Source organism: Raphanus sativus, chromosome 7 (assembly GCF_000801105.2).
Source record: "Raphanus sativus cultivar WK10039 chromosome 7, ASM80110v3, whole genome shotgun sequence".
NCBI classification, from domain to species: Eukaryota; Viridiplantae; Streptophyta; class Magnoliopsida; order Brassicales; family Brassicaceae; genus Raphanus; species Raphanus sativus.
This window is the reverse complement of record NC_079517.1, coordinates 16,973,489-16,986,259: the sequence shown is the minus strand read 5'-3', so window position 1 is coordinate 16,986,259 and position 12,771 is coordinate 16,973,489. Positions and strand designations below refer to the sequence as shown.

At 32.6% G+C, this 12,771-nt stretch overlaps 2 protein-coding genes across 2 annotated transcripts; both read right to left on the bottom strand.

Annotated features, from left to right (window-relative positions):
* Positions 1-208: 208 nt before the first annotated feature.
* Positions 209-2,853, bottom strand: LOC108815573 (serine/threonine-protein kinase ZRK1-like). The gene is made up of 3 exons (XM_056991394.1): positions 2,733-2,853; positions 2,530-2,642; positions 209-487 (listed from the first exon to the last, which is right to left on the bottom strand). The coding sequence occupies exons 1-3, from the start codon at positions 2,851-2,853 to the stop codon at positions 209-211; spliced, it is 513 nt and encodes a 170-aa protein (XP_056847374.1).
* Positions 2,854-10,235: 7,382 nt separating this feature from the next.
* Positions 10,236-11,697, bottom strand: LOC130498050 (uncharacterized). Its single transcript, XM_056991393.1, has 7 exons — positions 11,560-11,697; positions 11,363-11,468; positions 11,203-11,292; positions 11,030-11,105; positions 10,832-10,955; positions 10,563-10,733; positions 10,236-10,415 (listed from the first exon to the last, which is right to left on the bottom strand). Exons 1-7 carry the CDS (start codon positions 11,695-11,697, stop codon positions 10,236-10,238), a joined length of 885 nt encoding a protein of 294 aa, XP_056847373.1.
* Positions 11,698-12,771: the final 1,074 nt, after the last annotated feature.

Genomic DNA, 12,771 nt, shown 5'->3' with positions numbered 1-12,771 from the left:
GATTAATTGAATAACAGAGAAAACTATAATTAATTTGAATGATTACAAAATTAGTTTGTTAGATACCTAAACTGGAGGAGTAAATATTAGGAAATATTATGTCTTATTTAATACTGATATCTTTTTAGTGATTAAGGTAAATATTAAGTTTCTAGTAAAATGGTCCAAACAATTTTTCATAAGTAGATTTTTAAGGACTCTTTCTCTTTTAATGGTATTGATTTACCTTCGAAGGTGTTATGGAAAGCGATAAATCAGTGAGCTTAGCCTTTCCATTCTTATCCAAGAAAACATTTATTGCATTGATATCTTTGTGTATAATGATTCTAGGGAAAGCCGTGTGAAGATAAGATAGAGAAGTAGCAACTTCTTTAGCAATCTTTAAATGTATATTCCACGGTAACAACAGGGCATCCTCGCTACCAACACGACCGCGCTGGTTCAATCTGTAGCCTAGGTCGTCAAACACACCACCGGAAGAGGAATTCTATACAACTTCCAATGGTTCCAAAGAATCCACTCTAATTACTTACCAGATCAGACAAGACAATATCGTTGTAAGATGTTTCTTCTCCACATCATGGATCTGTAAATCTCTTGATCACGTAAGATCTGTCTTCGATGCCGCCCTTGTACCATGTGGAGGCTTGTGACTTACCCGGCAGAGAACACATGGTTCGAAGTTAAAGATGCAGTTTGCTAAAATGTATTGTATCAGTTCTTGAGGTACTACATAAGTTAGTACATGCGTATGTCATGAAGATTGGCTATATTGGAGCCCGTGGTGAGCTTTGTGTGGAGCTCGTGGTGAGCTTTGTGTTTGCTTCGGTGATCAAGCGTTTTGTGTCACTAGTGTGCATTGGATGTTGGCGTACTTGGTGAAATACTTCTGAAGAGGTGGAAGCCTAGAGTAAGGGCAGTTTAGCACATGAGGTTTCATCGATGGTCTGTGAAAATTGCAGATGTAAAAGACAATATTGCTCCGGTTCGCCGGATGGTGATCTATGCATGCGTGCTTGATACATATCTTTGTAGATTTCTTACTTAGAAAAGAGTGGTAGCTAATGTGTGTGTGTGTGTGTGTTGTATGATATATAATTGTAGGTTTCTTCTTGTTCCAAGTTAACGAAATTTGGACGAGGTTTCAGGATAAGAAACGAACTCTGTTAACAAACTTTGTGCTCTATTTATTTTCTGCTCTTGTGATGAGATTTCTTCCTAGGTTTGGAAGGTGATGATCTTTGAGTTGGTTTTTGACCATGATGTGATTCACAGGGGAATGATAAAGACATGGTTTTCAAGATAGCTATGATGAGTGCACATGCATAGTCAAAAATGGAGAAATTGAAGATGTAGTTTGCTGAGATGTTCTGTATCAGTTCCTTAGGTACTACACTAGTTAGTATATGTGTGTGTCATGAAGATGGACTATGTTAGAGTTTGTGTTTTGTGATGAGAGTAGGCTTACTACGCTTAGAAAAAGAATTAATATGTGCTTGTAGGCTAAAGGATGTTTTCCATAAAGCAATTGCTTGAAGATGAAATGTTCCATTAAAGAAAATGGAAAGTTGTATTTGGAAAACTTGGAGAGTAAATTGAAGACGTGGAGGGCAAGTATTAATTGATCTTCTATATAAAGAGGGAATTGCCTTATGAGAAAGCCATGCCTAAGAGAATAAAGAGAGGGAGGGGTTTCCTTGATGTGTTATTGTTTAGTGTCAAACTATATTCTGAAGCATTGTTTGATGGAGTCTGATGTTGACTTAGTTTGGTGGCGTTAGTGTTGACGTTTTGTGTGGTGAAGTTAGCCACTATGTGGATCTCGTGGTGAGGTTTGTGTGTTCTTGGGTAAATAAGTGTTTTGTGTCACTAGTATGCGTTGGGCGCCGACGTACTTGTGAAGTATTTCTGAGGAGGTGAAAAATTGAAGCCTAGATTGAGGGATACTTTAGCACATGAGATTTCATTAGTGGTCTGTGAAAATTGCAACCGTAGAAGACAGTGCTGCTACGGTGCGCCGAATAGTGATATATGGATGTGTGCTTGGTACATATCTTTCCAGATTGCTTTCTTAGAAAATAGTGATAGTCATAAGTGTATTTGTTGTACCATATAACAAATGTATGTTGCTTCTTGTTTTAAGTCAATGAAATCTGGACAAAGTTTCGATGATGTAAAAAACAAACCATGTTAACAAACTTTGTGCGCTATCTACTTTCTGTATTTTTTTCATCGCCACATCTGTACTAACAGAAGTGATTAGTGACCTTGGAGATTTGGTCGGAAGAGAACATTTGGATAGGGTTTGATCCTAAGAAGAAATTTTGAACGATTTCTACGTCAATTAGAAGCATTTGCATCTTTACCAAACAAAAAAATATTAATAACGTTAGAATAAACCCAAAAAAAAAATCAGATACTTCCTCGCCAATTCAAAAATCTACATCCTAGGTTTTCAAACACCACCACTCGAATAGGAAAGTCAAGACAACATCCCATGAGTTTGGGGAAACCATTATAATTACTTACGCGAGCAGACAAGGGAATATCGTTGTACGGCTCATCTTCACGCCATGGTTCTGTAAATCTCTTGATCACGTAAGATCTTCCTCCGATGACTCCCTTGTACAAGGTGAAGGTTACTGACATATCAATGAGAGAGCAGGGATCGAAGTGATTCGTGGTTTTTGAGATTTGACCGCAAGAGAACATTTGGATAGGGTTTTATATACCGTTACAGTCCAAGATGAGTTGCTCAAGAAACAGGCTTCCATTTCTAAGGGACCAATTTCTGAGCTTCTCCTTTTCTTTCTCTTTCTTCTTCTTATTCTTATTCCTTCTCCAGTATTCCATCACTCAATGATGAAAAATAAAATCTGCTTAACAAGAGAAAAAAAAAGACTATTGATATTTAATATGCAAACGAGTGGATCTCAAAATATGTTGAATAATCGACATCCAATACGACATTATATTATAGAAATATATACTTTTTGCCGTGTTAAATAAGTCACAGCATTTGTGACCTCAGTTCCAGTTCTTTAACCGTGCTCTGTAAGGCAATATAGATTCCTACTTATTAACCACAATAAGACTAATAAGTCCTAGCTCATTCAGAACTCCATTTCAAAAACGTTTCAGAAAGTTGGTGTAGTTGTATATGCTTGGAGAATCTCTTGATCAAAACATACTTAATTCTCTTTTAAGAAAAACGGAATGGATTTAATTTACCGTTACAATCAGTGATAAGCTCTTTAATAAGATGCATGCTTATTCTTTCTACATCATTTTCCTAGAGCATTTTTTAATATATGCTCCACAAGATATATGCTCTTTCTGGACTGAAAGAAATAGCAGGATCCATCGGCAGACTTTTCGACCTGTAGCTTCCCTAATTGCTGAGCTTGATCTAACGATAAGAAGAAGGATCGCAAGCATCCGTCAAGCCTCTCCAAACCTCTCCTGCTCCAGCTCTGGTTCTCTACGCCAAACGCTTCTTCTTCCCACTCCGTTTCTTCGTTAACTTCAATGTCTCATGATCATTGATTTGGGCTTCTTCCCTTATTTTTCCTACTTCCAGTTGGGCATCTACTATTAAATTGGGTTTCGTTATATGTATTGGCTATTTAGCCCACTAAATGTTGCTTGTATCATTTTAACTCTCATGCTTTAATAGAAAATCGTTTAGCAAAAAAAAAAGAAGAAGATATATGCTCTTTAATAAGATGCATGCATGCTCTCAAACTTTCTACAATCTGGACAGCCACTTTTTCTTTCCACAGCATTTTTCTAGAGCAATCAAGCTTTATATCTAAAAATTAAAGTTACAGCCAAAAAACTAGAAAAGAAAATATGTTAGCTTTATCTAAATCAATGTTTCTACAGCTTTTATTTAGTGCTTTAAAAATAAATCTACAGCAAAATAATTAAAGCCAAAGCAATGAAACTCACAACCTATTTTTTAAAGCATAAAAATTAAAGCTACAACACCAACCAATCAATCCCTATGTCTTATGCCAATTCTGCTTGATGATTGTCGCTACCGGAGACTGATCTGAGATTGACGTGCAACATGAGAATACAAATTCCTATCGCATACTGGAAATGATTCTCCTTCCGAGGATTGAGAGATAGACATAGAAACTTTATAAGGTCATATCTCTATAATATTATTTTAAAATTCATTTTCTATGTGTTTAATTATCACCATGATTAATTACAGAGGTATCCAATCTCGATTGGTACAACTAATACAGTTGATGATGAAGCAGGAACGGTATGCTCCACAAGATATATGCTCTCATTAAATGTTTTAAGAAAGTGATTGGTAAAGAAATAGCAATATATATACAATTTATTGGTAGAGCAATAAATGATTCATAAAAAATAACATAAGCTATATAATTTATGTTTTCCTAAATAATATAGACATGTTTATTTTATAATATATAATATATAAATATGTATTATGTTACGTTTTGTTATTAAAAATTATGAGTTATATGTGTAATTATATAAATTATATTATATTTGAAATGTGAAACATTGTTCTTTTAAAAATTATAAAAATATTTAATTGCAACTTTTATTTTTAACAGTATAAATTTATTTATTTTATTATAAACATAACTTTTATATTATTAAATAAAAAAATTAATTATACATAATTTTTTATATGCTCTACCAAAAGCTCCATATGAAAACATCTTGTAAATAATTTTCTAAATACTTCTCTCATAAATGTTGATTGGGATAATAACAAGGGAAAATTGCCAACATAGAACAAACTGCATGGTTGTCCCTATGGTATAACATCATCATTTAGTTGTCCGTTTAGTATAATTTTTTCATAATCCCAAAAATAACCCTTGATTACTCTAACTAAACACATTAAATAATAATTTTTTTAAAAAATTAACTAAAACGTTTTAAAAATGAAAAAATAAAACTTTTAAAACAGTTTTTAATAAAACTAAAATTCCGTAAAATTTATAAAATAAATAGAAATTTAGTAAATAGTAGAATGAGCGTTCTAGAAAAAGTAGATGAACGTGTTTATTTTAGAAATCGTTTTCTACTATACCATTTTTCGTAGAAGACGCATTCTACTTTAGTAGAACGTATTTTAATTTTTTTATTTATCAATTTTTTGAAAAAAAAAAATTACCAGCTTGTGTATATGTGTGTTTTATTAATTGTTTATATTTTTAATATTTTTTTTTGATTCACAAAATTATTTATTTCTTTAATTTTCAGAAATACAAAGGGTAAAAAGTGAAAAATGGACAAAAATGATTTTATACCAAAAGAACAACAACCTATTTTTTTGTTCTCTTTTGGCAATTTTCCCTAATAACAAGCATAATGTTATGCTAGTGCTCTACCAATCAAGCATTTAATGAATTAAAATATTAGATCTAATTATCTTTATTAAACATTATTTAATAATTTATTCTAATTAGGTTTTTAATTTTATTTTCTCTTTTTATATTTTTCCAAATTATATATAATAAAAGAAATACTAATTTAGTAAAAAGTAAAATTACATTTACAAAAAAGGAAAGAAAACATATTTTATGAGAATATATTTTATATATAATTTGATTTCATAAAAAGGAAATTTCACAAAAAAAATATTTGTGTTAAAAAGAACATATATTTAAAAAATAATTATAAACAGCATAGTATATATTTTAAAATTAATAAAAAAATTATTTATATATTTCTATTTTATCAGATTACTAGTATTTGCCCCGTACTACGTACGGGGAGAGTTCCTTAATTTTATTTGAATTATTTCACCATAACATGAGTATCAACACTATTTTTGGTTAAACACCATATTGGTTGTTTTCTGTTTGTGGAGGACACTAAAAGATGCTGAAAGAGAGTTAATTTGTATTTGCATAAATCCATAAATTAAAGATAATATATCTAGAAAACTGTAACAATTTACAAACATAATACGCTAAATACCTCTGTTTAGAATTACTTGAATTTCATCCACACAGCACCACCCATCTCCATCTGCCATCTTTACAACCTTGTTGTCTCTTCCTCGTCTTGTGAATATTCCACAAAAAAGTCTCAAGCTGAATCTTTAAAGAGAAATTTGGATGTGTACCAAAGGAATCTTCGTTATTTAGCTGAAGACCAAAACACACCTTTAAGGATACTGTTCACTAATAACGAAAGACTCTGCTGCCCCTACGGTCTTTATTATGTTTGAGTATACAAAATCGAAAAAAAAGATATGAAGTACAGAATTTAAGATTTTGTCAGAAAGAAAATCTAAATATATGAAAAAGGATTTACAAAATCCTCTTCGCTAAAGCATAGTGTCTATCGGATTCCGACATAATCCTCCTTTCCTTCTCTCCATAGACTCGCTCTCTGTTCTCATTATCCCCCACTTGATTTCAGAAAACCCTTTTCCACAGAAACCTCACAAAAAAATGGAGTCTGACGATCAATCAGCCCCCCCTCTCCGCATCCCAGATTAGATTTTCGCTTTAGGGAATGAACCTGTCGGAGTTAGGGTCACGCCGTACCACAAATCTGCTATGGTTCCTTCTCAGGAAACGATATTTCTGGTATGGTTCCTTCTCAAATCTGCTTTTAAGTTCTTTACTTCGTCACTTTAAATATGTATGGTAATGAAATCTCTAGTTCGATCCCAACACAGATTGGTCGAGCTTTCTTGTTTTGGAGTACATGGTTTTATCAGAAAGAACAACATTGCGATGAAAGTGCGAGGATGTTGTGTTTTGATGGTGGTTATGAGTAAAGTGCTCATGGTGGAAGAAACGGTTAGATGTTACTTTTGTTGGATAGACATTTACATATATTTTCGAGACAATATAAATTTTAACCAGCTATTATCTTACGTAGATGTCAAAGCCAGTTAAAAGAACCAGTAAATAGACAAAAATCATTTCATTTACATGTGTTATAACTGTAAGTTGTGTTAGACGGCTACAATAATTTTTGATGCACTGTCACTAACCAAAAAATAATAGACGGTTAAATAATTTATTAGTCAGGATACTTAATGTGTTATCTCTAGTAATCCATTTTCTAAAGGTATATGTATTATATTAGATGTCCAACAATTTGATATGTACCAACGAATATATGTACATATACATTATTTGTATGTTCATTTCATATGTCATAATTATGATTTTGATTCTTATGGTACCAAAGAATGTGATATACCATAATTCAAACTTGTTTATCCAAAATAACTTATTTGTTGACCATATAAATATTATATTAACTGTCTAATAACCTGACATTACCAGCAAATCCTGACATTACCAGCAAATCAATTTTTATTCCAAGTAAACTCATTTTTTAACCGTGTATATATGATATTAACTGTTCAACCATTTGACATTTACAACAAATATATGTGTTATAAATAAAGAAACTGTATTGTAAGTTTTGTTAGACGGCTACAATAACTTTTTGATGCACTGTCACAAACGAAAAAATAATAGACAGTTACATAATTTACTAGTCAGGAAATTTAGAGTGTTATCTCGAGTAATCTATTTTCTAAATGGTGTAAGTATTATATTAGCTGTCCAACAATTTCATATGTACCAACGAACATATGTACCTATAGTAGGTTTAGAGGTAGCATAAATATGTTAATATAAGGGTTCAAATAAGGGTCCCTTTAAATAACCACACCAAAAAGGAAAAGAAATTGCAAGATAAAGTAATGAAGTCACTAGAAAGAAGAAAAATGCTATGACAAGTAGCATACTAAATGTTTTTATTCAAAAGTTTGGTTTCTCATTACCGTTAACAAGCTATCAAACAAGTTACACATTTAACAACAAAATTGACAACCTATCGTACGTAATAACTTTACCGCTAAGTGAAAAATGCAAGGTTAGCCGGTGATGAAAATACCTGACAGTTTTATAAATAAATTTTCTGTATAACTTGTTTATACTGACGTTCAACAATTGGGGGACGGTTGTGAATAAGAGTACATGATTTAGAGTATAATAATTTATATTTTCATTCAATTAATATGTTTATGGGGGTAAGTGCTAAGATTTTAGTGTTTACTCTTGACCCTTTGGGTTCCGGGGTGCATATTAGGTTTAGGGTTTAGCATTTTGTGTTTAGGGTTTAGGTTTAGGGTTTAGAGTTTAGGATTTATGTTTTAGATGTGTCCACTCTCTCTGCTTGACATTGTTGAAGCATTAGACGTACCCGTAATTTAAGGTCAAACCAATTTTCCGGTTAATATTCACAGGTGACAACAATTACAAAAATTATCCGGCTAAAGCATACGTAATAACTTTACCGCTAAGTGAAAAATGCGAGGTTAGCCGGTTATGAAAATATAGCTTAACAATCCAATACAATATGTGTCATTCCCCTTCGCAGCTGCTTTCTTTTTCCATGTTCCCCATATCTCTACATCCTAATGTCAGCTTTGTCATAGTTAGCTCTCCACATCCACATTCCCCATTTCTACTGAGATGCATTCTTAAACGGCTAAGTCGGATATCATGTCTCATATAAAATGTTGATAACTATACATGGTTTATTCGGTTAATATATATTGTAGCTAGAGCAACCAAAATATTGGCCGGCTAATACGTCTGCACTACCTCCCATGACGTAACCATCGCTCTTCTTTTTGTAGCTGGAGCAACCAAAATATTAGCCGGCTAATACGTCTGGAAACCATCGCTCTTCTTTTTGTAGCTGGAGCAACCAAAATATTGGCCAGCTAACAAGTATGCACTATCGCCCATGACGTAACCTCTTCTTCTTCTTCACATTTCGACACCAGAGTACGTACATAGGCTTTGTTACCAGTTTTTTGCCTCTTTATTCATTCAAATCTCATCACTTTAAGATCTTTGTGTTAATATTGCAGAAAATTGAACAGGAAAAACAAATCTATTTAAATATTAGACAGAGTCAGAGACATTCTAAATGACAAAACAAACTATTAATCTAATGCTTCAAACTGAAGCAAAAAACAAGCATACTCAAACTTAAGTGTAAACTTTAGCAAAACAGTTTAAAAAGCACCTCTTCCATGACTAGTAAATCCAATTTACTTTTTGGACATGGCTAGGATGGCGGCATCGGTTGTAATAACCCCCTCCCCCTTCAGAGATTAAAAGAAATTGTCTTAGTATTTTCTCTCTATTAAACTTCACAAGACACTGTACAACTTTAATTTATCTAGAAAATAGCTAAATCTAAACTAAATCTTTACAAGATACGGCAAATCTAATAAAATCCTTCTCCCCCAGCTATTAGATGTACTTTACTATAGGCTACAAGTTTTATCCACAACTTCTAAGGTTACTTTCGTCATTATATATCACCCCTAATGCCAATAAAACCATATGTTTTACTGTACTTGGTACTGAGCTAATTTCATAACTTTTCTTTGGTTTTGAGCAAATTAACCCATCTTTAAAATAGGAGAGAGTGTTATTTTGAGCAAAAAAATGAATTTGAATAAAAATAATCGTAAAGCTATTGATTCTCTCTGTTTGTTATTTTCTGTGTTATGTTTCTTGCAGAGCTCAGATGGTGGTGAAACAAATAGAATGTGTTCTGATTTATAATTAACCAGGTTTCGGTCATCCTCTTTTAAGCATTTTTGGAACAAATAGTACTAGGTGATAACCCGCGCCCTGCACGGGGTGAGGTATTATTACAACAATATTTGATTTTGTAATATAGTAGAAGGGGATTATAAATTTAAACGATTGATACTTTCGCTATGATAAGCTCTGAATGATAAATATGAAAATCGCACCGAAACACTCACACATATGAGTTCGACGAATGTCCTTATCTCACTCGCAAAATCTAGTTAGGATCCATCAGATTTGTGCAATTCTTGGTTACACTGAAAAATATAAAACACGGCTTCGGTAAAATTCAATCTTTTGTCAAACATATATATTACAATGATTCATAGCCAGTTGAGGACCATACGAATTATAAGTTAGTTTAACAGTTAAGACTGCTTCATAATTCAGTCCACATGTTTAAGTTAATTAAGGATTATCAATAATCAAAGAGGTTTTCCATAAATATTAAAGTTTTAATACATGAATTTCATAAACATGCCTAGAATTAAATGAAGAAGAATAGAAAACAAAAGCATAAATAGTTGAAACTTATTCTCACTCATGTGAAAGTGAAAACCTCTTCTTATATAGTTTCAAATGTGTCTCCACCTAGCCACTTTTGTCATGCTTTTCCTTCTTGATCCGAGTAGTGATGCCTGATTTCGTAACAGAGTTCAAATAGGGTTCTTCATCCAAATTCACATCAGGTCCTCCTCTACGTTTAGCTGGGGTTAGATCACTTGGATCACGTTGCTGCGACGAACCTTCGCTCATTAGCATTAAGGATCCCTGATTTCCAAAACATTATAACCCAAACAAATATTAAATATTTATTACTTGGAAAAGGGAGAATTGAAACTCAAATATAATCGAATTGTTCAAACTACTTAATAGTAAATGGATGAGTAACGAAACAAAGATAAATATCACTTATACCTTTAGGGGATTTGGTGAGACAAACTCAGAGATGACATCAAGATCCGTCATTATCTTGTTGACTTTGAAGGTGTCATGCTTGTAAATGAAATTTTCTCTTAAAATTTCAATCTTGAACAAATATGTCTTACCAATTAGGTTTAAGAGAGCCAAAGGCAGCAAATACGGGTCCTGTGTCATAATAAAAAGCGAATCTCTGATCTAATGTCTATAAAATTAGCTTATTTATTCAACCTCTTATTCTATCAGTTATCGAGAAATACTATTACCTTCTCGGCAAGGGGACCTGTCAGCTCTATGCAAGGTTGATTAAGTAACTTCCGAGCAAGATGGTCAAATAAGATAAACTTCGAAGTTCCAGTATTGTCAAATACAACCAAGTGCAACTTATACCTAGCATAAAAGGAAACAATTAAGAGGGAATTAAGAATTAGAATAATTTTATTATCTTATTATACAATATTAACCGCTTGATGATAGTATCTTTTCCATTTACAGAAATCATCTCAACATGACTTACTTCAACAACATGTCCGATCAGGTCTGTATATAATAATACAACAAAGATATTGAGCCAGCAGAAATATGGAGACGATTTCAACATATTGACCTCTAGATATAATTAGTTCGCGAATCTTACCAATCAGGAAGTCAGGGTTGAGACTTCCATCGAGAACTTGACGGAAACCAACAGGTGTGAATCCATTCAAACGTCCAGGCAAATCCACAGCTTCTCACACGAGTTGTGGCAAGCAAACCAATCTTGTAAGGATGTTTGGTTGTCCGGTATGAGCCAGCACAATGATTGACGGAGAAATTGGTTAAAGTGATTGTTCTCCCTTGTTCAAGCAACTGATCGAACTGGTTGACCAACTCCTTCTTCACACTTGCATGAATCTTATCCCCCTATACATATGGAAGGTACATAGTCAAATTCTAATCATGTTTAATAACATATGATCCAATTAAAATATGGAAGAAGCTCTAGAAAACATACATTGGGGTCAATAACCACCATTTCAATGGTGAGGCCTCCGGCAACAGAGTATTGTTTCCATAAGCGGACAATACTCACCCTTACTCTCCACATGGTCTTAAATGGCTTTAGGTCGGCAACGGGATTAAACAATGCCATAACACCGATGAGTGTTACGATCCAAGTATTATAGCTGTATTGAGAAGGAGAAAAGTGTGTGGAATTGTTGCAATGAAGATGTCGTATTTATATATGAAAGCTGATTAGGTCTAGTGTTCCAATCAAAACACAATCAAATAAATGTATTCAATAAAGCATAATATTTGCAGTTATTTGTAAGGAAGGTTTAAATCTTTAATATGGCTGACTCGGCTTGTTTTCTTTCTTACAACAAAAGGGATCGTCAAATAAGAGGATTAAGGAAATTATAGTATTAAAAATATCAATCATTGCCATGAATGGCGTACACACTAATGTATATATTAAATGTTACAAAACTATACCAAATATAAGACTTATAACGATGAATAGAAGGTGTATATCGTCTACATGGGATTTGGCACTAATATAGAATGTACATTCTATATTTAACTGAGCATTAAACATGAAATTTAAAGCGCTATATCATAGTTTATTGTATTTTGAAAGCAATTTATATTAATCTATATATTTTGTTGTCTATATCATAGTTTATGAACATAAATTTTTAAAGATGTATGTGAAATATAAGATATGTTTATTGTATATACATTATTATTTATAAAAGGTCACTATTGTAGTCGCAGAGGTCACAATATAACATATATCATTAGCTTATAAGATATATTATATGGCTTGAAACTAAATAGGCGTCAATAATAAATTTACATATTTGATCCATGACTTCTTACTTTGATATTCATATTACTTTGAATATATCATAAGACCACCGTCTTTGTATGATTAATACACAGTTAAATATAGTATGTAGATGGGATTTGGCACTAAGTGAAACATATACTTTCCATATCAGAGACAATCACGTCTTTCAATTAATACAGATGAATAATACACTTCTTTTGATTTCGTAGAATTAAGTAGTAGGTCAATATCAGAATTAACTTGGGATATATCAATGGCACACTATGTAATAATTCTAGTAAGTCAAGGATTTTATCAAATTAGGGATGAGAGTAAATGTGGGAGTGCCATCTAGGAAATGTCAATGTGTAAATAACACATCAAGCAAAGGTT

Excerpts from the sequence above, each read along its gene's own strand:
- LOC108815573 (XM_056991394.1), bottom strand. The coding sequence starts at position 2,853 with ATGGAATACTGGAGAAGGAATAAGAATAAGAAGAAGAAAGAGAAAGAA. Across the intron at positions 2,643-2,732 it reads ACTCATCTTGGACTGTAACG|TAACCTTCACCTTGTACAAG; the intron begins GTATATAAAACC and ends TTGATATGTCAG. Across the intron at positions 488-2,529 it reads ATATTCCCTTGTCTGCTCGC|AATTCCTCTTCCGGTGGTGT; the intron begins GTAAGTAATTAT and ends GAAGTTGTATAG.
- LOC130498050 (XM_056991393.1), bottom strand. The coding sequence starts at position 11,697 with ATGGCATTGTTTAATCCCGTTGCCGACCTAAAGCCATTTAAGACCATG. Across the intron at positions 11,106-11,202 it reads CAACCCTGACTTCCTGATTG|ACCTGATCGGACATGTTGTT; the intron begins GTAAGATTCGCG and ends TATTATATACAG. Across the intron at positions 10,416-10,562 it reads TCTCACCAAATCCCCTAAAG|GGATCCTTAATGCTAATGAG; the intron begins GTATAAGTGATA and ends TTTGGAAATCAG.